This window comes from Asterias rubens, chromosome 6 (genome assembly GCF_902459465.1).
Source record: "Asterias rubens chromosome 6, eAstRub1.3, whole genome shotgun sequence".
NCBI classification, from domain to species: Eukaryota; Metazoa; Echinodermata; class Asteroidea; order Forcipulatida; family Asteriidae; genus Asterias; species Asterias rubens.
In genome coordinates this window covers 22,055,331-22,078,584 of record NC_047067.1, presented here as the reverse complement: position 1 = coordinate 22,078,584, position 23,254 = coordinate 22,055,331, and the positions used below count along the sequence as shown (strand labels likewise).

At 43.1% G+C, this 23,254-nt stretch overlaps 1 protein-coding gene across 1 annotated transcript in view; it reads right to left on the bottom strand.

Moving 5' to 3' along the window:
* Positions 1–23,254, bottom strand: part of LOC117291426 — a 52,622-nt gene that overhangs the window by 12,015 nt on the left and 17,353 nt on the right. The window contains exons 16-44 of the mRNA XM_033773094.1: positions 22,946–23,149; positions 21,959–22,270; positions 21,016–21,207; positions 20,308–20,511; positions 19,103–19,402; positions 18,413–18,604; positions 17,878–18,081; positions 17,114–17,410; positions 16,097–16,326; positions 15,590–15,716; positions 14,421–14,789; positions 13,539–13,746; positions 12,899–13,083; positions 11,307–11,462; positions 10,381–10,563; positions 9,479–9,687; positions 9,215–9,335; positions 8,804–9,001; positions 8,089–8,298; positions 7,266–7,405; positions 6,352–6,508; positions 5,710–5,901; positions 4,674–4,883; positions 3,765–3,916; positions 3,283–3,430; positions 2,614–2,808; positions 1,510–1,707; positions 804–958; positions 35–179 (exon numbers count right to left, since the gene is read on the bottom strand). Coding sequence (XP_033628985.1) covers positions 35–179; positions 804–958; positions 1,510–1,707; positions 2,614–2,808; positions 3,283–3,430; positions 3,765–3,916; positions 4,674–4,883; positions 5,710–5,901; positions 6,352–6,508; positions 7,266–7,405; positions 8,089–8,298; positions 8,804–9,001; positions 9,215–9,335; positions 9,479–9,687; positions 10,381–10,563; positions 11,307–11,462; positions 12,899–13,083; positions 13,539–13,746; positions 14,421–14,789; positions 15,590–15,716; positions 16,097–16,326; positions 17,114–17,410; positions 17,878–18,081; positions 18,413–18,604; positions 19,103–19,402; positions 20,308–20,511; positions 21,016–21,207; positions 21,959–22,270; positions 22,946–23,149 — 5,793 coding nt within the window. The remainder of the gene's footprint in view (positions 1–34; positions 180–803; positions 959–1,509; positions 1,708–2,613; positions 2,809–3,282; positions 3,431–3,764; positions 3,917–4,673; positions 4,884–5,709; positions 5,902–6,351; positions 6,509–7,265; positions 7,406–8,088; positions 8,299–8,803; positions 9,002–9,214; positions 9,336–9,478; positions 9,688–10,380; positions 10,564–11,306; positions 11,463–12,898; positions 13,084–13,538; positions 13,747–14,420; positions 14,790–15,589; positions 15,717–16,096; positions 16,327–17,113; positions 17,411–17,877; positions 18,082–18,412; positions 18,605–19,102; positions 19,403–20,307; positions 20,512–21,015; positions 21,208–21,958; positions 22,271–22,945; positions 23,150–23,254) is intronic.

Below are 23,254 nucleotides of genomic sequence, written 5' to 3'. Positions count from 1 at the left end.
GGTTCGTAACACAAAATAATTAGAGTCAACTTACAGAAAACCTCTTGGGTGATTTCAGTCGTTAAAGCAGCAACCTCGCGGTCGGTAAACTCGGTGTAGGCTAACAGCTTAAAGGAGTACTCTGTCTCCGGGAGAAGTCCAGTTATATTAACAATGTTGGTGTCTGATCCAGGAACAATCTAAGTTTAATAAATAATAAACGATTCATAAAAACCTTGGACAATTAATCCTCTCTTGATTGGCTGAGAGTAGATCACATGGCCATGTTTAAACGTGAAAAATCAACTTTATTTGATGTATTTAAACATGACCTAAACAAATTGAGACAATAGAACTGAACAAAGCGCACAAATATCTCACAACTCAATTTAAGTTGGTATGGAGCAAAATTGGTACGTGTTTGAAACTTGCTTAAGATGAAACTTGTGTGCGATAGTTTGAAAAGTAGGTGGCAACGTGCCCCCGGTGGCAGTTGATTTTGGTTGATAGCCAAAATCAGCTAAATATAACCCTCATCTTGTAAGTGGCCGTCCGGCCTTGTGAGTTGGGAAAAACCTCATACAAAATAAATAACTAAATAAACAGGCAAGTGAGTAACTATCAATGAAAAAAAAGAGGAAAAGAGAAATCCGGGCGAGACAAAAAAAGAGGAAAAAATAATATTCCTTTATTTTTACCCTCAGAAATTTAAGCAAAAAAGTGGAAAATCAAAACCCAAAAAAGAGGAAATCAGCGGAAAAGAGGAAGTCTCACGTGCCGGAATAAATTATTAAATAAATAAGACAAACAAAACAAGAACAAACCTGAACGGATTCTTGACCTGAAGCCTCGCTGTAGATGACCTTGTATCCCTTGATGTCACAGTTGTAGTCTGAGACTGTCCACCTGAGCAGTACGGAGTCGGAACTGGTCGACACACCATCAAAATTAGTCGGGTCCACATCATTTGGGAAGAAATCTAGATTAAATAAAAATGAGAGAAGTCAATTGAGGAGTCCAAATAGGGTTTGGGTACAACACAAAACACAATAACCACAGACTTACATTAAACTTACATGGCTTGAAGATAATGAGGATAGATTGCTTCTCTTAAAATATTACCCACTGAGGTGCTGTAGTTTTTGAGATATGAGTTCAGTAAAACAATGTCCCAAAAATAATTTTCGCCTCAGGAGACAATTTTGTTAAGCATGTACAAAGTTTTTACACGACACTCCTGAAAACATTGCTCTGTTTTTGTTTTTTTTTAAGTTTTTTTTCCTCAAAAACTTGACAACCAATGTAGCCTAAACCACTGCAGGTGAACTATATTGCAATTAAATCTTCATTCACAGTGAGTAAGGATTCATGTCATGGCAAGAAACTTGATCTACAAAAGGTATCAAAACTGAAGAGGCCAAAATTACAATGATTACAGTGCTAACAACCAAAATTAATATTCTTTATCCCCCCGATGAAATTTTAACATCTATCAAAACTTGGTTTGTTTGAGTGATTTTCCAGGCTTACCTTTCCGAGTGATTTCGCAGACGTACATCCTCATGGCGCCACATTCCAAGTCATTGATCTTACTATTCTCGGTGAGCTCACCGCAGTTTTGTGTGGCGTTGATATCGTCAGGTTGTCCAACATCCCACTCGACAACACCTTGGGGAACAGAGCAGTCGACCCAACGCCAATCTCCTTCCTCAGCGGTATCGAAGAAACCTAGCAAGTCCAAACCAAAAATACATTCGTTACTAGAACTGACTGGGATGGATGGAATAGGAAAACTATCTTGGTAGGGTTTCACGGCCGAGTGGTTTAAAGCATCAAATTCGAGTTCTGGCAGTTAAGTCATCGGAGTGTGGGTTCCAATCCTGGTCATGACATTTGTGTCCTTGAGCAAGTCCAGTATAAGAAAAAGGAATTAATTGGGGATAACAGGTGTGAGTTGCCGGACGAAAAAGATGTGTTATTTAAGCCTCTTTCTTAAAAGGAGCTTTCCCGTAATGAGTTGTTGTACTCTCTCAAAACAACTCTAAAGGCCCAGTCCCACTGCAGCGATAACGAGACGATTACGATAACGACGCAAAGAGAACGCATTCTATTGGTTGAATGAGCGTGTGCGTATTCTGCGTGGAGAAATTCAACCAATACAATGCGTTCTCTTTGCGTCGTGATCGTTATCGTTTTCGTTATCGCTGCAGTGTGACTCGGCCTTTACCCCAAAAGATTGATGAAGGTTTCATCCCTAAATATAATTTTTTTAAATGATAGCAAAATTGTTGCCAACTACCAATTTACCAGGCAGGTAATCTGCATTGGGCAGTTAGCAGCCCTACTGGTTTGTGCATGATTCAATAGACCGATCCATTAAGCTCCGCCCCATTGCGTATTGGTCATTCACAACCAATTGCGCCTCCAAAAGTCCGACAAAATAAAGTCTGACATGAGTGCGCATATGCTTGGCGCGCCATCAAAGTGCAGAATGGCCTTGGAGAGGGTCACGTGTTCTTGCTCACACGTGCGCCGTGGGCAGAGCCTACTGGATCAGTCTATTAAGTCCACTGTTTGAAAAAAGGAAATACATAAGGATAACAGGTTGCCATACAGAAAGGATGTGCTACGTACCAATCCACCAGGATCCTGAAATGTTCTGCTTCACCCCACTGATGTAATCCAGCTCAGCCTGGCTATTAATAATCAATAGATCGCCATCTTCGGTTGCTTGGCAATCCATTCTGGCATCGTTCCAAGACTGCATTCCGGCGACAAACTTGTAGCATCCGTAGTCGTACCCCTCAACGTATCCCGGGGGGCAAAGCTCTGAAAATAATGACAAAGGATGGATCAGAGCGACTTAAAGGCAGTGGACACTATTGGTAAATACTCAAAATAATTACTAGCACAAAACCTTATTTGGGAATGAGTAATGGGGAGAGGTTGGTAGTTTAAAACATTGTGAGAAACGGCTCCCTCTGAAGTGCCGTAGTTTTCGAGAAAGAAGTAATTTACCACAAATTTGATTAAGCAAGACACTTAACCATTGCTTTGTTCTTAGGATGGGACAGAACCAAGTGCACTTATTGAAAAGAGAAGGTGTTTGCCCCGGTGTTTCCTGGTTTGATTGGCAGCATAGCGCGCCACAGCGCCTTGTAAACCATTACAAGGGGCTATAAAAGGAGTAGGTCTCATAACTCAAACGTAGTCCCACATACCTTGCAGGAAAATACTGTATGTTAAAGCGCCTTAAGCGTCATTGAGTGACGGATATGCGCGCTATTATTTTTATTAGCGTACCTCCATCAAGAGTGACCACATTCGTGAAGGAAGAGGGCGCCACATCCCCGAGAGAGGAGATCGCAGAGACGGTGATTGTGTAGTTCTTGTTAGGTACGAGTCCTTCAAGCACGGCGCGATTGGTCAACGCTTCATCCACGCGCAATTCCTGGAAAAGAAACACACACAGGGTTCAATCAAATCATAAGACAAGATTCTGAGGTTTATCATAAATGAAATAATTTGTAAGTTACATATATATTTATTTGGAGTAGACCCAGAGAAATTTCTCACTCAAATATTAAAAGACTTCAGGCCTGAAGCCTTTTATTAGACAATGAGGGTGGTTTTTCTTTCATTATGTTTTTGCAACTTCCATGATCAATCCAGCTCAAATTTTCACAGATTTTTGGATACACCTAAAGGGCCTAGATTATTGAATGCCAACTTAGGATCAAAGAAGCTTGTTTTCTACCACAAATAATATAAACATTTACACTCACTTTTGGTGTCTCATTGTCGAATGAATATTTGATAGAGTAGCCGAGTACGTCACAGGTGTAGCGCAAACTTAGGGTCCAAGTTATGGAGACTCTTGTGGGTGTTAGAGACACAGCAGCCAGATCAATAGGATTCTGATCAATATCATCGTAATCTAAAGATCAAAAGAAGAGAAGGTTATTTTTTACTTCATGGCCGGTTCTTGAGATGTACTAAAGAAGTGGCCAGCAGCAAGTCTTGGAATATACCGATCCAGTAGGCTCCGCCCACGACGCTCGTGTGAGCAAGAACACGTTGGGCTCTCCGACACTTTCTGCACAACTCTGCCACGCACGCCAAGATACGCGCACGCATGTCGGACCAAGCTAAGCTAAGACTAAGCTCCGCCCCATTGCGTTGTGATTGGTCAATACGCAATGGGGCGGAGCTTAGTGGATCGGTCTATTGATTAGCCCTTCCCATAACCCTGCAAGCCAAGCTTTGACCAGAATGTCCAAGTGACTGCAAAATGGTACGACCATATTCCGGAGAAAGAGACCGACCAGGTAAAGAGCCTCTGGGACTTAACCATTCAGACTGATCGTGGTGTTAATCAGGAATGTCCGGATGTTGTACTCTTAGATTAGGCAAAGAAGATGTGTCATCTCATTGACATAACTGTGCCGGAAGATATAAGGGTAGCTTTGAAAGACAAAGTAATAGACCTAATCGGGGAACTTTGACAAATTTGGCTAGTGAAAATGAAAGGAGTCCCTGTAGTGGTTGGAGCACTTGGCACAATTCAAAAAGCACTGGGGAAACATCTATATGAAATTGGGACAACTGTTTTGCTGTTCGATCATTCAAAAAAAAGTAAGACTAATTAAAAAACAAGAACTTTGAAAAACAAGAAGACTGATTGGTCAACCTACTTTTGGTGTAGATCTCACAGACGTAACCATTAGTAACTGGTCCGTTACACACCCTGTCATTCCACAGAAGGTCAGGGGTCATCTCGGCACAGTCCTGGTTGCCGATGACGTCATCCGGTTGGTCTACGGCCCAGTTAACTGCCTGCCAAGCATTAGGGAGTTCACAGTCTGACCATCGCCAATCTCCCTCTATTCCCTTGTCATAGTAACCTAAGAATAAAAAATAAAAAAATTGTTGTGTAAAATAATAATAATACATTATTTGAGGCATTGCATGGTGAGGTGTCAATATATATTTGGTTTGCGGTAACACCATGTGTGTATCTACTTGCCAGGTAGAGTTTGATCTTTAGAGAACTGTCTTGCTATATATTCTACAGAACACACTCTACCTGGCAAGTAGATACACACATGGTGTTACCACAAACCAAATAATAATAATAATAATAAAGACTTGTAATGCCTACATATCCACCCTGCTGACTGTTCAAGACACAGTAAAACCCCCAAAAAATGAAAGAAAACAGACACAACAAAATTAGTCCTTAAAAACCTGTGACATAAGATAAGTTTTGAGAAGAGATTTGAATGTGGCGGTACAAAGACAAGATCTAAGATTAAGTGGTAGAGAGTTCCAGATGCGTGTTTCTTTATTTAATGTTGTTCATAAAAAGGTTCTTAACCACAAAAGCAGTTTTTGTTGGTGGAGGGGGTGGGGGGTAAGAGTAAACCTATGGTCTAGTAGTTAGACTGTAGGACTTGCAATCACAACGTTGTGGGTTCGAATCATACCGAACTAACTGCTGATTTAACGATGACTAAAATAATTTGAGGAGGTAGTGTGGACTGTGAAAGGGTAACCCTGTTCCAGCCCCAAGAGTAGGTGGCAACTTGCCTCTGGTGGAAGTTGATTTGTGTCTGAGCCCAAATCAGTCAAGTGTAGCCCTCACCTTAAAGTGGCTGTCTGTGGCCTTGTGATGTTAGGCAATTTAAAACAAATACCCCGCAGGAATTTTTATTTGACGATTCCACTCACCAATCCACACGGTTTCTCCAGGAACGGTGTCGTTGATAAAAGTCAACTCGGCATACGTGTTGATATCTATTAAATCACCATTCTCCACTGACCGGCAGTCAGCGCGTGCCTCGTCCCAAGTGGCGGGCGTGCTGACAAACTTGTAGCACTCGTAGTCGAATCCTATAGAATAGCCTAGCGGGCAAAAGTCATCTGTGACGAGAAAAAAACAAAAAGTTATAAACACGGATAAAATCTATGCATGATGAAATTAACAAATTGCAAATTTCCAAACATTTTCATTAAATGCACACGATTTAAAGATAACGATGGTAGAAAGCTTCCCATAAAATATTATTTGTCGTGGATAGTTTTTGACAAATGAATAAAAGAAATTTCATGAAACTCAGTGAGACAAATTGTTTTTAGCATGTACAACGCTTCTTTAGACACGTCATGTGTTGCGGAGGATTCGGCAAAGAAATTCGAGAAGAAGAGGTCGTCCAGCAACATGAACGACATTAAAAATTGGACTGGACAGGGTATGGCAGCTGCGACAAGATCAGCAGCAGATCGAGATTGTTGGCGTAGACTTGTAATGACCATCGCAGCCCAAATCTTCCCACCGGACTGAAGAGAGAGAGAAATAGTTTTGAGACTTACTGTCAAATTGGAGCGTTCTGATCTCCACTGGATCGATGAAGGGAAGCTGTCCTGAAGTGAACGTCAGTGCGGAGATGGTGAACGTATAACTGGTATCCCGCTGGAGATTATCCAGGATCAGTTCAAAGCTATTCACATTGGTGATGGTTATATCCGTCTGTGGATAGTAATAACAAGCTCTTATAAATAATAACAATAATAATAATCGTTTTTTATATCAGGCTTTTTACACCCTCAAAGCGCTTCCAACATCATTACCCCTGGTCACTGGGCAATGTTATGCAGTATACAGCCTGTGCAACAAATATGCGCTACTAAGCTAAATCAATCACAAGAATCATCTCTGCCTTCACATGTACCCATTTACCCCTGGGTGGAGAGAAGTAATTATAGTTAAGTGTCTTGCTCAGGGACAAAAGTGTCACGACTCCTGAGCCCACACTCTGCTGAACAGAAACACAAGAGCTTGAGTTCGGTGCTCTTATCTGCTCGGCCACGACACCCCAACAAGTGCATTTTACAATAACCGTATCAATGTCCTAGTTATTGGGCTGACAACATTCCTATAATCTGTCTCAGCTCCCTGGGGAGTATACAGCTCTTAGCTGCCTCTCTCCAAAGGCTCTTCATGCACAATGACAATCTCTACCCTCGCAGGTACTCATTTACACCTCTGAGCGAAGAGAAGCAATATTATAGTAAAGTGTCTTGCTCAAGGACACAAGTGTCACGACCGGGATTCAAACCCACACTCCGATACCTTATCCCCCAGGTGCTCCTAAGCACTCAGCCATGACATTGTTTACGCGTTTTGCATCACATAAATTTGGTCCACATACGCCCTCACGCGGTCAAAAATACGGCAAATTCGCTGTCCTTACACAAACACTATCGGTTTGACGTGAACTCCTTACCCTAGCACCGTTGCTATCCTCATACTGGATGAAGTAGCTGAGGGCGTCACAACGTTGCGGACTCAGACCCCATTGAAGAATGATTCCGGTTGAGGAGAAGCTAAAACCGGATATGTTTCTTGGATTGGCGTCGAAAAGCTCTGAAAGATTAGGATTCAAAATGATTAGTTTTGTTTGTTTGTTTGTTTATTTCCAAATATCACAATATATAATCTTAAAACATACAAGCATTAGGTACAATGGATGATAAGTGGAGGGCACCAGAAAAAAAGGCTTATACAGGGCCAGGGGCCAATTTCACAAAAGGTTAGGATAAGTCCTAACTAAGAACTAGTCCTAGGAGATATTAAAAACTTAAGGCTAGTCCTAAGTTAAAACAATCAACTCATCCTAACTTGAGATAATACTAGTCTTAACTCTTTGTTAAATCCACATCTGGTCCCTTTAGTATATAACAGCTTACACAGCTAGCGCAGAAATTTAAACCCTGCACAGTAAGCAGAGAATAATGGGTGCGTTCGTTAGCTTCCCTTGGTCGACCCCGGTCTGCCCCGGTACACACGAATAGCTTTGACGTCATTCCAGGTGCTCACCCGGGTCAGCCCCCAGTGCCCTGCATGTGGAGTTGGTCACTTGGGGGTGACCTGAGGTACATGCTGTCACCACGAGAGGGCGAGTGTGATTGTTCGATTAGCTCTTGTCAGGGGCTCACCCGAGCGAGCACTGTGGGGTCGACCCAGGGAAGCTAAACGAATGCACCCATTAATTGTAAGTGCAGAATTTGGCGCTAAGTAGAGCAATGAAATTGGGAGCCTTAACTTACTTGGAGCTCCTATTTCACAGATGTAGCTTCTTGGGGTCTCGCAAGTGATGGCTTCATAGCGACCGGAAGAATCCAGAATGACGGCACAATCTTCATCTCCGTCCGTCGAGTCTGGTCCCTCAGGATTCTCCCAGTTCAGATTACCAAATGAGTTGGGAGCCAGACAGTCAACCCACCTCCAGATACCCTCAGTGGAGCGGTCATAAAAACCTGAAAGAGACAAGAATACACCCCCCGAAAAATCAATATCACAGGCAGATATGCAGTCATTTATTGACCAGGAGTTTCTTTTACCAAGAAAAAAAGGTTGGGAGAAAGGGGTCTAGATGTAGAGCCCTGGTATGAAGTTAATAGAACTTCCACCCCCTAAAATTTGAAGAGCCTGTTCACTAAGAAATGCAAATGGTTAGATAGATAATTTAAAGTAGAATATAATGATCTACACAAACATGCCTCGAAACTGCACGGTTTTCCTTTTACGTCGCGAAGAAACACGATCGACCATTTTGTGAATGGCCGACCGTGTTAGTTTGTGACGTAAAGGGAAACCGTGCAATTTCGAGTCGTACTTGTGTGGATAATTATATTCTACTTAAAAACATCTTTCTAACCATATGCATTTCATAACAAATGATTTCAAACGCTTTTCAAAAACCAACTCAACCAATGTGTTCCTTTAACGTGACAGGTGATAATTGGTAGACAGACAACCTACCTAACCACCAATCTAATCCACCGGTCAGCTGAGCAATCCCTCGGTTCTCTAAGGCGTTCTCAATCACAATCAGATCTCCATCGATTGTAGACTGACAATCCTTTCTAGCTTCAACCCAAGATTTGGCGTCAGTAGAGAAGCGATAACATGTGAAACCATCGCCAACTTGGAAAGCTGTGTACCCATCGGGACAATAATCTGCAAAAGAAAAAAAAAGGTTTTGAATGTTTTTCCCAAAGCAATTAATGTATACTCAAGTTTAACTTAAATGCACAGGACACGTTTGGTAATTGTCAAAGACCAGTATTCTCACTTGGTGTATCTCAACATATAATTACAAATAGTGTTCAGTACCTTTAATGAAAAAAAGTTAAGGCTTGTCAGCTATGAAGAGGTTGAAGAAATTCTTACATATTTCTTCAAAAGTCAAAGCAAATCCATTGGAAACGCCAGTAGAGTCAGTCTGGAATCGGAGTGTGATCTCACTGGCTTCACTGATGATGACATCGGGGAGGTCGGAACCAGACAGAGACTTTGAAAAGCAAACATAAAAAGTCAGTGGTTAGTAATAATAATAATAGGTTCTTTAGCTGATTAGCCCAAAAATAAAACTTTGCTTTTTTAAACAATTCAAATGATTTATTTAAGAGTTCAAAATATTTGTTTCGTTCTTACCACAGTTCCATCCTCCATGACTCCTTCAATGATAAGCTGATCATAGCCAGACTCCAGATTGAAGCCTTCAAACGTCAGCCTGACATTAAACAGGTCTCCTACACGGATGGTCCACGAACAGTCCAGGTTGTTTGCGTAGGAGTTGGGGTAATTCGGGGACTCAATTCTCCCTGAAGTGGTGTTTTCAATGACCGTATCTCCACAGCTATCTGTGAGGTAGAAAATACAAGAAACGATGTAATGAAAGTGTTTTTTGATAAACTCATCTCTACAGCTACCCTTACTAGATGGGTGTGAAGTCCTGTGAGTTGTGAAAGGGTAAACTGAAGGATTAGGTGGCAACGTGCCCCTGGTGACAGTGAAGTGTAGCCCTCCCCCTAAAGTGGCCATTCACCATGTGATGTTAGGTGATCTCTCATAAATAATAACAATATAATGCACATGCAAACATCAGTGCTTGAAAGGGTCCTGGAAGGGTCCTGAAAGGGACCTGGAAGATACCTTGAAGGGACCTGGAAGGGACCTGGAAGGGTCCTGAAAGGGACCTGGAAGGGTCCTGGAAGTGTCCTTGAAGGGTCCTGGAAGGGTCCTTCCAGGGTCCTGTAAGGGTCCTGGAAGGGTCCTGGAAATGTCCTTGAAGGGTCCTGGAAGGGTCCTGGAAGGGTCCTAGAAGGGTCCCAAAAGGGTCCTGGAAGGGTTCTGGAAGGGTCTTGGAAGGGTCCTTCCAGGGTCCTGTAAGGGTCCTGGAAGGGTCCTGGAAGGGTCCTGGAAGTGTCCTTGAAGGGTCCTGGAAGGGTCCTGAAAGGGTCCTAGAAGGGTCCCAAAAGGGTTCTGGAAGGGTCAGGAAAGGGTCCTGGCAGGTTCCTAGAACTAGTGGCGACTGATCAGATAAATCTACTTACCATCGAGGAAAATAATCTGGAAGCCAGCGTTACTGCCGCTGCCGTCACTGGTAAATGTCATCCACAGATCAGCGGAGTCACCACTGAATGGTTGAAGCTGAGAACCGGTGGCATGGATGAAACGCGAGGACAAATTAGCCGGAAGGTTACCGACACCAACATCCACGTAGTCATAACCATCCTCTGAGATAAAAACACAAAAGGGGATTAGAGATAGTCAGACAAATAGGAGTTTAAGTTCGTGGCCGAGCGGATAAGAGCACCGAACTAAAGCACTGGTGTTTCCGTTCAGCAGAGTGTGGGTTTGTGACACTTGTGTCCTCAAGCAAAACACCATTGTTGCTTGGTCCTTCGGATAGAACGTAAACATGTAGGTGCTGTGTGTTGTGTAACGCACATTAAAGAACCCAGTGCACTTATCGTTAAGAGAAGGGGTTCACCCAGGTTTTCCTGGTCTGATTGGCAACATACTGCACCACAGCACCTTGTATAAAAGCATTAAATGGTGCCGGAACGGGAATCATACTTTAAAATGTAGCTCCACATACACTCTTCTCTTCTTTCTTTCTTGTTTATCTATTGTGCATTTTGAAGAGCCTCATATAAAAGCCCAGTAATAATGTAACTATTTATCTTCAAGTAAGCGATAATCCTGCAATCAGACTCGCAGAATGGAGTGGTGATAAAAACCTATATTGTACGGCTAATATCACTACCTGCGTCTTGTGTGTTCTATGGTTATGCGCCAAGTTTGCTTGAAGATAAACACATTATCACACCTGCGCTCGAGGAAATACAGAAAATATAGCGCGTCTGCGTTCCATATCCAACTCGACTTTCGGCCTCGTTGGATATGGGACGCAGAAGTGCTATATTTTTCCGTATTCCACTCGCGCTTGTGTGATAACTTATAATAGAAGACTCACCAATGTCAAAACTGATGATATCAGCGCGTAGAGATCGTCTGGATTCACCAATGATAGTCCAGAAGCAGTAGGTATTATCGTCATAACTCGAAGGGAAATTTAATGATGACACTGTAACGTTTCCCTTGGTTGGTACAGTCAACGTCAACTCACAATCTGTAGCAAAAGAAAAGAGCAAGATTCCAAACAGTGTTTAAGATAATGGTCATATTAGGTGCGTTCGATTATTTTCCCTGGGTCGACCCCGGTCTGCCCCTGGGCTATCGAATAGCTTTGACGCTATTTCAGGGGCTCACCCGGGTCAGCCCTAAGTGCCCTGCTTTTGGAACGGGTCACTTGGGACTGGCCCCAGGTACATGACGTCACCCCGGGAGGGTGAGTGACCGTTCGATTAGCTCTTGTCAGGGGCTCACCTGAGAGAGCACAGCGGGGTTGACACAGGGGAAGCTAATCGAACGCACCCTATATATATTTCAGAAAATAGAATTAGCTGTTGCAAACAACTTACCATCACAATGGACCAATGATATAAATGCAAAAAATAGTTAATGGCCTACGTTCGACCCTAGCAGAGTCTTTCTCAAAGCCTCTTTCTTTGATGCATATAAGGGGTCTTGTCAAAACTCATCCTGGACAAACCACCGGACGAGGCTCATCCGATGTCATTTTTTTGTCGGACGGGCCATAGGATGGGAGTTCCAATGATACAATGTTTCACACGCTGAATAGTGTCTTCTCGTCCGATACACAGTGCCCAAGGCACCCCACAGAGAGCTCTGCGGTTTCACTGGCTGATTAAACACTAAATAAACAAACCTGGGGTTTAAGTCAGGTCTGCCTGATTGGAGGTCACTGTAGTTTGGTGGAGTTTTTAACCCATTTTTTTTTTTAAAGAGACATGCAGTTACTAGCGGGAACACTAGCCCAGATTCTGTATACCCATACTGTGTCCCCTTCCTCCATTCTCGAGTTGAAAGGTTTTCAACGAATATAATTAAATGCAATGTAGTAGTATCAAATGAAAACTTATTGATGAAAGTATTCATCGATGGCCATCGTCTCATAAAAACCTGTATGCTAATCACAGCCACCCGTTCAATATAGGTAATTCCCTTCTAATGCATGTGTATAAATATACCTTCGAGTTTCATATAGACCATACACCTCCAAACTTGTTAGATCATGGGATGGTGCTGTACAAAGTTACAACAAGGATGTGCAAAAAGTGCACAACCAGTTTGTTGAGGCCCAGTTGTGAAACCGAAAACCTGCCCTGGGGAGACCCCCTGCTGTTTCCAGTAGATAGCGATCTAAACACTCTTGGGCTTTGTAAACAAATGTTCTCTGGTGAAGGCCAGTCACTGTGAGCCCGTCCTAAAGCCCATCCAATAAAGTAATCACTACAAGGGAATTCAACATGGGACGAGAAACCTCCACTCGTCCTGGACGGGCGCCGTCCGATGGCTGTCCAGGATGAGTTTTGACAAGGGCCCTAATGTGAAGATACACCACGTGAAAATACTGGCCTTTGACAATTACATGTACCAAAGGTGTCCAGTGCCTGTAAAGAATGATTTCAAATATTATTTTACCATTTGCATTTTGAAGGGCAATTGAGAATCCTCTGTCTACGATTGAGCCATCGGACGTGAACGTAATCCACGCTGTATCCACTCCCAATACGATGTTATCAGGTTGGCTGGAACCAGACAGGGTAGTGTAGACAGATGACTGATCGGTCGGATCCAGACCCGAACCCACCACTACACTATCATACCTGCAAAGTGATATCAATGATTTAAGTACAAACCAAATAGATTAGGAGCGACTCTAGGTCAACTTTTTGTTTCAGACAGGCGAACTTAACATAACATTTACATTGGCTCGGGTCATGACAAGTTCAACGTCTGAAACCAAGGCGCTCAAAGGTCGTTCCAAAAGACTGCAACAGTCGATCTTTCAACCTAGCGCGTCCAGTCGCTTCTAACTGTTTCAGAGGTTGAACTTTTCAAGTACTTAATTCAAAATTTGGTTCGGCGCGACTCTCGAGTGCCTGTCTGAAATGGATGAAGTATAACCTTGGACTATTCCCATAAGAATATTAACTCGTCCCAACTTAGGATGGGTTCAATGCGTCCAAATGGATATGGATACGGAACTTAACTTGTGCTAAGTCCCAAGATTATTCCTAAGCTAGGAAGAGTTTGGTTAAATCAACGACTGGACACCTACCCTCTCTCCAGTAGGAAATCTTCAAAGATCATTTGGAACCTGCGTCCCGGCAACCCTGTAATAAGCCAAGTGCACTCTGTGTTGTTGTCGTAATTTAACGGGTAGTTTGGCGACTTGATGATCAACTGACCATCCACAGGAACCTGCACACTACCTCCACATGTAGCTTGGACACCAACGTTTAAAGTCTTGGGTTGGACAACATCCTCTGATAGAGACAAAATCAAATGACATTTTAGAATATACATCTTGGTTTTACCAATATAATAGAGTGTCATGGCCGAGCGGTTAAGAACATCGAATTCAAGTTCTGGTTGTGAAGTCACCGGAGTGTGGGTTCGAATCCCGGTCGTGACGCTTGTGTCCTTGAGTAAGATATTTTACTCTAATTGCTTCTCTTCACCCAGGGGTATAAATGGGTACATGCAAGGATAGAGGTTGATATTGTGTATGAAAAAGCCTTTGGAGTGCCACGGCAGCTCGGGGCTGTATACCCCCCAGGGAGCTGAGAAAGGGATGTTATTGGCCCAATGAACAGGGGACTAATGTTAAGCGCATTGAGACGGTAATTGTGAAATGTGCTACATAAGGATTTGTTGTTATTATTTTTATTATATACAACGATGTGTGTTAGCTATCGTGTACTTGGTACTTTCCCGAGTTCTGTGAACAAATTCAAAGCTCTATGAAATTGGCCCCTGCTGTTATACCCCGGGGGGCAACCCCGGGGAATAGAGTAGTGTGAAAAGGGCTTAGGTGTTTTGTTGCTATAGGTTGGTATGAGAGATAGCCTAGTAAGGCGAGGATAGGGGGTTGGGGTTCGGGGATGGGGTGGGGGTGGGGCTGAGTTGAGGTTGGATCGATGAGGAGTAGCAAACTCACTTGGATCGATTCCCTCGATCAGAAAGCTAAATCCATCTCCTGAGTTGGAATAATCCGAGTAGAACGAAATCCACATCATGTTATCGTCGGATGCAAAAGGCCTGGCCAAGACGGCACCGCTGATCTTCTCTATCACCGAGGTCTGATTGGACGGGTCGCTGCCGCTGCCGACATTCAACCAATCGAAACCGGCCTCAACATCGGCTCTCAGGAGGAAGGCTTCCACTATGGTCCCCGGCCCGGACATGAACTGCCAGGTGCAGGATTGGTCGTTGGTGTAGCCGTTGGGGTAGTTCGTCGAGTCAAAATGAAGGATGGAGTTGGGCTTGATGTTGTAGGTTCCACCGCAAGGTTTATCACCAGGTATAGCTGAAAACATATCATAACAACGTTAATGAAAAATCAATGTTGCCTTGGGTTTGGTCAATGAATTTAACCAGTCCCTTCTTCACAAGTCCTAGAGCTCCGATGACCACTGGTATTGTCTTGGTCTTCATTCCCCACATCCTGTAAATCTCGATCTCAAGGTCTTTGAACTCGGACAGCTTTTCTGATACTTTCACAGAGGTTATTAAGCTTTTCACAAGTTTCACAACTTTCAAAACTTCTATGTTTTCATCTCAAAGCGCATAGAAACTTCCCTCTGATTGTGATATGCGCTTTACATAAATGGTTCAATATACAAAAACTGTCACAGTTTTCTGTTGTTGTTATGATTATTATTATTATTACTTTCACATAGGTTATTTAGCTTTTCACAACTTTCAGAACTTTCAATACTCTTTCACAAATTTCACAGCTTTTCTGTTGTTATTATTGCTATTACTTTCACAGACTAGGTTATTCAGCTTTTCACAACTTTCAAAACTCTTTTACAACTTCCACAGCTTTTCTGTTATCATTATTATTATTATTATTATTATTATTATTATTATTTCAATTAATAACTCCCATCTTCTCTTCTCGAAGTACGGGGAGGATCCCGCCCCTGCCCAGCCTGGAAGAGGCCAAGAGGCCAACTTCGCAGCACCTGGGTGGGCCAACTGGAAGCAGACTTCGAGTCCCGGGCTGGGCAGCTGTGGCAATCCGCAGCAGAACGCATTGGTTGGGCAGCTCTACGTCCCCCACGATGGATCAAGAGAATGATGATGATGATGATCTTCTCTTACCTTGGTCATATTGGGTGTATCTGATGGAGAAGCCACGCCCCTCGGCAACAGCGTCGGACCTAAACTGTAATTCAATCACACTCCCATAACTGAAATAATCCTTCACTGGTCCCCTGCCTTTAAGAACCTGTAAACAAACAGAAATTTGAAAACATTTGAAATTTTGTTTGTCAATGAAGTTTAAAGCAACGATACTCACTAAGAATGACGCTGAACATGCCATACTATATTTGCCAATTTTTTACAGCTGTAAGGACATTCTTGGGCCAAGAGACCTGGGCCCAATTTCATAGAACAATTATTTTGGGAATTTGTCGAGTTTCCCTCAATGGGAAGATCATCTTAACAAACAAACAAACAAACAAGCAAACAAACAAACAAACAAACAAACAAGCAAGCAAGCAAGCAAGCAAGCAAGCAAGCAAGCAAACAAACAAACAAACAAACAAACAAACAAACAAACAAACAAACAAACAAACAAACAAACAAACAAACATCTCCACTCACCACCGGATTCTCGTAATTCTTTGCGGTCACATCAACTTCCCTAATTTCCAGGGAGTCTCCTTCAGAGAGGGCAAAGCTCAGGAATCGTAGTCTAATGCGGGCGTCCGGCCCGACGCTTGACGACAGATCAATCCGATAAGCGCAGTCAACAACACGTGGGTATTCATTGGGGAAGAGTGGAGACGAGAGGTTGCCCACAATATCGGACTGCACATCAATGTTTTCACAGCCTAGGAATAGGAACAAAATTAATGCTAAAGGCAAGAAGATGGGTATTCTGAAGCTACTGGTTCAATCTCAGAAAGATTGGAGAAAATAAAATGTTCAAAGTCGTCCGAATGCTCTGAGATTAATTCTTAGGGAAAAAGGGTGTTCTAAAGCTAGTTGTACAGTCTAAATTTTGTAAATATGTCTGAATTTTGCTTTAAATTCTGGTAGCAAAGAACAAGACCCTGTAGTTTAGTGCACCATAATCAATGTGGGGTCGATTTCACAACGAACTTAGGACTAGTCCTAACTTAGGTCTAGTCCTTGGAGATATTAAAAACTTAAGGCTAGTCCTACTCCGAGATAAGACTAGTATTGACTCTTTGTAAAATCCACCCCAGAACAATTATCGTGGAAGAGTAGTGGTTAACCATGGTGTTAAAAGAGCCAAAAGTTCCAAGGGAACTTCGTAAGATTTGGGGGGAGGTGAAAGTACTCCCAGTGGTGGTTGGAGCGCTTGGCACCATTCTGTAAGCACTAAGGAAACATCTAGATGAAATAGGGACAAAGTGAGGATAGATCTGTTGCAGAAGGAGCTTTTGGGAAAAGCAAGGATCCTGACAAAAGACCCGCGAAATCTAAAGGCTGGATGTAGGATGTAGCCCGACTCGTGGAGTTACTGTCACAAGGGAACATTTTTTCTTTCTTTTGCATGATTTGATAATATGAAATAATAATGATAATGAAACTAGAAGTTTGAAGTAATTCTTTGTTCCAGAATAATAGAGGGTGCACCCCTCCCTCACTGACCTTCATAAGCTAAAGTATTGACAACCACTTGTTCACTTGGGCCTGAGTTTCCCATCGCCATCTTGGTCTCAAGGTTGAATGAGTATCGAGTCAGCGGCCGTAGATCGTTGATGGTTATCTCGGCCAAACTGGCATCTTCGACCTCCACAGTATAAATGGAGAGGGATGTGGAGTACGTGATCATATAACTCAGGATGTCGCAGGTAAAAGTTGGGGGTATCCAGCTGACGGTTACCGATGTTGAGCTGTCAACGTTGACAGAGAGGTTACGAGCTATCTGTTCTGCTTGGTCAAAATCTTTAATTTTCGTGGGGGAAAAAAGAAACAGCAAAATCAAAACATATATTTGGTTTGTGGTAACACCATGTGTGTATCTACTTACCGGGTAGATTATGCTCTTTTGAGAACTTGTCTTGCTTTATATTCTACGACCGTAAAGTAGATTTTTAGAATTCGGGAGACTTCTCCGTTCTGAAATATTAACTACTACCTGGGCTGAAGGTAGAAAATCATAGTTTTTCGCATTTGACCGCTCGTTCGTCATGGCTGCCCCGCGTCTATGGAATGAGCTTCCCGCCAGTCTGCGAGAGGCAATCTCGTTGCCTGTATTCAAAAGCCTCCTGAAGACACTTCTGTTCCCAAACCCATCCTCGTTCGTTTGTTTTTTCTTTTTGTCCTCGTCTCCTGTAAAGCGCTCTGTTCTCAGTAGAGCGCTAAAATGCTTGGTTTTCTTATTATTATTATTAATTATTGCACGTACGTACCTTTGGGTGTGATCTCACAGATGTACTGCATGGGACGGTCACACTGCCAATCATTCCATTCACCGGTCTCTAGTAGCTGAGCACAGTCTTGAACACCCGACAGGTCATTAGGCTGATCAACAGCCCAGTTGGACTGTTGCCAAGGGTTGAAGTCGTTACAGTTGACCGTCTGCCACTGACCTTCTGTCCCACGGTCGCTGAACCCTAGAAGCCACGGAAATTAGGGTCAATTTTTTTTATTTTTTTTTTTACGAAAAAAAATAAAATTCAAAATACAGGGGGAAAAAACACAACAGCAAGGACAATAAGCCAATGGCACACGCCTGGAATTAAAAAAGTTAATTAAATAACTGTGACTCTGAAGCCATTAAGTTCACAAGTATCAGGTTTCATATGAAGACGATTCGTCTGATGAATCAATCTTAGTTGCAACATCTTGGCCAAATTTCATGGCTCTGCTTACCGCCGAATTCACAAACTTTCAAAAGGAACCAATCGGAAGTCAGATAGACTCCAATATGCAAAATCAACTCACCGATCCACCAATCGCCATCCACGATTCTTCCCATAATGTATTCATCCTCGAGGAGGTCATCGATGATGACGAGGTCTCCACCGCTGACTCCCTGGCAGTCCATTCTGGCTTCGTCCCACGTTGCGAACTTCTTGACAAACTTGTAACAGCTGCCGTTGCGTGCGTACTCGTAGTCCCCTGGACAGAATCCAGCTGGGGTTGGAAAAAGTTGAAAAAGTTGGTTGCAGAAAAAATGTAGGTTCTACAAGAGAATTGTATTACATTGTTATTTAACTAACACAAACCAAAAACTTTACTTTTTAATAAGCATATTTCAAGTGGTGTTTGAAGCTTTGCATGGTGTGGATAAGAATTAACTATCAATAGTAAACAAGCATGGTGTAAAATCTCTTTGGGAGAAGTGATGGCTCTGAAAAGAGCCGGTGGGCTCTGAAAAGAGCCGTAGAGCCGATGTGGTCTTGACATTTCAATAAGTGTATTCTGCTCTGTTTCAGGATAAGAAAAAAGTTGACTTAAACCATATATCTATGTTCACCGTGGAAAATAAGGGCTAAAAAATGGATTTTGATATGGCGCTCTTAACCTCAAATGGGTCCGATTATAGAGGTAAAACATTTTAGCAAGTTAAGAAAAATACTGGACAATTTAAGAAAAACAGATTAAGAGTGCTTAAGAAAACATTTGACTTACTTGTATTGCTAGACAAAGTAACGTTCTGGATCTCACTGAAGGGTAGGATGCGTACAAACGTCTCCGCAGCGATCTGGAAGGAATAACTCTGTCCGGGGGTTAGATCATCCAAGAATACCTGGTCAGTCTCGGCTCCGTCCAGCGTGAGGGTTTGACGGGGACCATCTCCGATCCTCCACAAGATGGCGTAACCCTTGAGGTCGCAGTCGAAGACCGAGGGGACCCATGACAGCTGGATGGAGAAGGGGGTTGGGGATTCCACGCTGAAGTTACTTGGATTAGCGTCCTCAGGAACAAAAACTGTTGACACAAACATTTAAAATTGGAGGATTGGAGTTGTCAATTTCCTTTCGAAATGTATTGGGTTTGTTTGAATCTTTCATGACCGGTTGCTAGCGACCGGTTTAAATCCCTTCAGAAATATCGGGGTAAAACAACAAATAAAGATCGCAAAGCCATACACTTTTTCAGAATGGGAAAGAGGACTCCCGAGGGTGCTAGGCGCGTGTAAAAATGCATGTATTTCGGCGTAATACATTTCAAATGAATCATGTTTTTATGTGGTCACCCTGAACTGCGTACAGTAAGACGTATTGCAAGATTGAAAAAAGATTGAGAGGGGGGCCGGTAGCTCTATAACTTGATGCATCTGTTGACGGTGCGTTCTGCGTAGTCTGTAACACAGAATGGATCGACCACAGGACAAATGAAAGCATCCAATATATTTTAAATATTTCAATGTCACACTTCAAGGGGTTATGTTCGAGCAAGGCTCTCTTGGAAATAAAAAATGAGGGTTATGATCGAGCAGGGCATACGTTGAGGGTTGACGATTAAGAGACAAACATGGCGTGTCATGGCCGAGAGGTTTAGAGCACCGGATTCAAGCTCTGGTGTCTGATCAGCAGGGTGTGAGTTGGAATCCCGGTTGTGACACTTTCTACGTAAAATTGGGGAGGTAGTGGTTTCTGCTCTACCAACCAGGCTTAGGCTTTGGATTGATGATACCCAAGCCTACATCCGTATGGACTGTAAAAGGGGTACCCCTGTTTCAGCCCTAGGAGTAGGTGGCAACGGCCTCTGGAATAAAAATAATTGTAGCCCACACCTTGAAGTGGCCTTCAGGCCTTGTGTGTCTGGCGACTTGCATAAAAAAAAAATATATAACAAAAAATGACAAGACAAACGATTGTGGACGGACATACCTTCAGGTAGTATTTCACAGACGTATGGCATCCTCTGGTCACACAACTGGTCATTCCAATCTCCAACACTGTTAAACTGGACACAGTCCTCAGTTCCAGTGGGGTCATCTGGTTGACCAGCGGCCCACTGAGTGCTCTGCCAGGCGGTCAAACGGCTGCAGTCTGTCCATCTAAATGTACCCTCTTTGGAACGGTCATTTAATCCTAGTTTGTTACAAAATAAAGGCAAGGAGACATTTGTTAGCATTTGATTCCTTTCTTTTAAACTCAAACACCTGCCCACAACATGGCGTCTGCAGGAATATTCATGCTACCAATCCACCAATCACCATCAGTGCTTCTTCATATGAATATTCATTCTCAACTTTCGACCAATCATATGCCTCTCTTAATATTCATGCATGAAGTCACAATTCTAACCTAAAATGAGGCCATCTGCGCACGTTGCGCCACCACCAGTACCAGCCACTCGGTCCTAGTTCGGTGGCTGCGCCGATGGCCTTGCTTTGGCTTAGAATGGCGACGTCTTGCATGAATAATAATAGAGGAGTATTACATTTTACAGACAGGGTGCAGGATTCATGAATATTCACGCTTACCAATCACCAATCACCATCGATGCTTCTTCATATGAATATTCATTCCCCACTTTCAACCAATCGTTACATCTTACATACAATGGCAGGATTCATGAATATTCACACTTACCAATCCACCAATCACCACCAGCGGTCTTGTTGAGAATGTAATTTTTCTCGGCATCATCTTCAATGACGGCAAGGTCGCCCCCAGGAGCCCTCTGACAGTCGGCTCTTGCTTCCTCGAACGTTGCCATCTGCCGGCCGAACTTGTAGCAGATGTCATTGTGTCCAGGCTCGAAACCGTCAGGACAGAAGATCACTTCAGGATACAGAAAACATACAAGTAATAAACAAGTGTAAAAATGTAAATTTTGTTTTATTAGGGATAACCATTTTTGTCTACACAATATGGTTTGGGCTGAAATAGCTGGCATATATCCAGCAATTTTGGGGTCTAGTGTACCTGTTTTGGGGAGGTTTGGTGTACCCGCATTTGGGGTCTGGTGTACCCCCTTGTAAGGGCCTGGTATACCCAATTTGGGGGGCTTGATACACCCACTTCTCAGGGTCTGGTAAACCCGCTTTTGGGGGTTTGGTGTACCCACCGTTTTGTGTTCAGTGTCCGGTTTCCCGAAAAAACATTCGGTACCCAGCACAAAATAGAAACAGTCGATTTGGACTGTGGCATCAATTCACAATGTGTGTGTATTTTTTATTAATGGATAAGCCTGGCGCCTAGTGCGACTAGTGTCGAGGTCGTGACTACCGTTTATTCAACTACTCGTTTAGTCGTGCCTCAATGACTACTACAGTAATAGTCGCGACTACCTGCTTGGTGAACGAATTGTGCCGCTCATCACAACTATTTACAATCAGACATCAGTGACTTCAATCCTTTCAGCACGAATTTTACTATATTGTGCCTGCAGTAAACAACATGCCACAACATGCATCTTGGGAATTAAAAATTAGTCGCGACTAGTGTCAAAGTCAGAACTATTTGAGGCAGGACTAGTCGAGTAGTAAATTTCACTAGTCGCCCAGGCTTTATTGGAGTGCGAGTATATCACCTGTCACATTAGAAGTTTGTACAAGAACTGGCTGAACGAACGGCAGAGGTCCCTCGGCGGTTTCAGCAGCGACGCTGACGGAGTACGTCGTAAGCGCCATCAGGCCATCGATCCTCACCATGGTCATGTCTCCCCCGACGACAGTGACCATGGACGCCATGGAAGCGTTCGAGGCGGTTTGTTCCATCCAGCTGACAGTGTATCCGAGAACGTCACAATCGTACGTTGAGGGCGTCCACTGAACCTCAATCACGGCCTTCGACAGAGCAGTCCCTGTGAGGTTGTTGGGGTTGACATCTTCTGGTTCAAAATCTAGACAAAACAAGAAAATTGACGATTGATTTGAAGGAAAACACAGCAGGGCCCAATTTCATAAAGCTGCTTAGGCACAAAAAAGGTGCTACATGTAAGAACAAATTATGCTTACTAAAATAAGGGTACCGGCCAAACTACCATGTTACATACACCATTTGTGATTAGTATCCTACTCATTTCTGCTAAGCATAGAGAGCTATTAAGTAATATTTTCTGCTTAAGCAGCTCTATGAAAATGGGCCCAGAGGCGCTTATCAGTCGGAATTCCAATCCAAAACCCTAGAGCAGGGCCCAATCTTATGGCTCTGCCTACCACCGAATTCTGCACTTATGACCACCATTCTCCGCTTACTGTACAAGTGCCAAATTTCTGCGCTAGCTGCTCAAGCGAAGAATGCCTAATAACGTGGAGTGCGAACGCGCACAGGTTAAGACTATACATGTAAGCTATATAAGACTTTGATATTATTATTATTATTATTATTATTATTGTTATTAAAACTTCCCTGCTAACCCATGAAATGCGCTATATACGTAAGCGCGAAAATCCCTACTTCCGTTAGCACTGATTCTTAGCTTACAGTAAGTACACCCCTGAAATTTGGCCCTGAAGTCTTAACCACTTGACCGAAGTGGTGATTTTTTTTAAATTCCTATTTTATATCCACCTACCTAGCTGGATGATTTTACAGATGTATTGAACTGGTCTGTTACAGTCCCAATCGTTCCATCGTCCACTCTCGAGAAGCTGGCCACAGTCCTCGTTATCAGTCCTGTTGTCCGGTTGACCGTCAGCCCACTGGTCACTCTGCCACTGATTCAGGTCGGAGCAGTCTGTCCATCTAAATCGTCCTTCTGTTGATCGGTCATTCAGGCCTGAAAAGCATTTTAATGTAGAGGACAAAAATTGGTATAGAGTATAATAAGATAAGACGTGGTGGATGGTAGAGAAAAACTTTAAGTAAGTTTTCCCATGACACC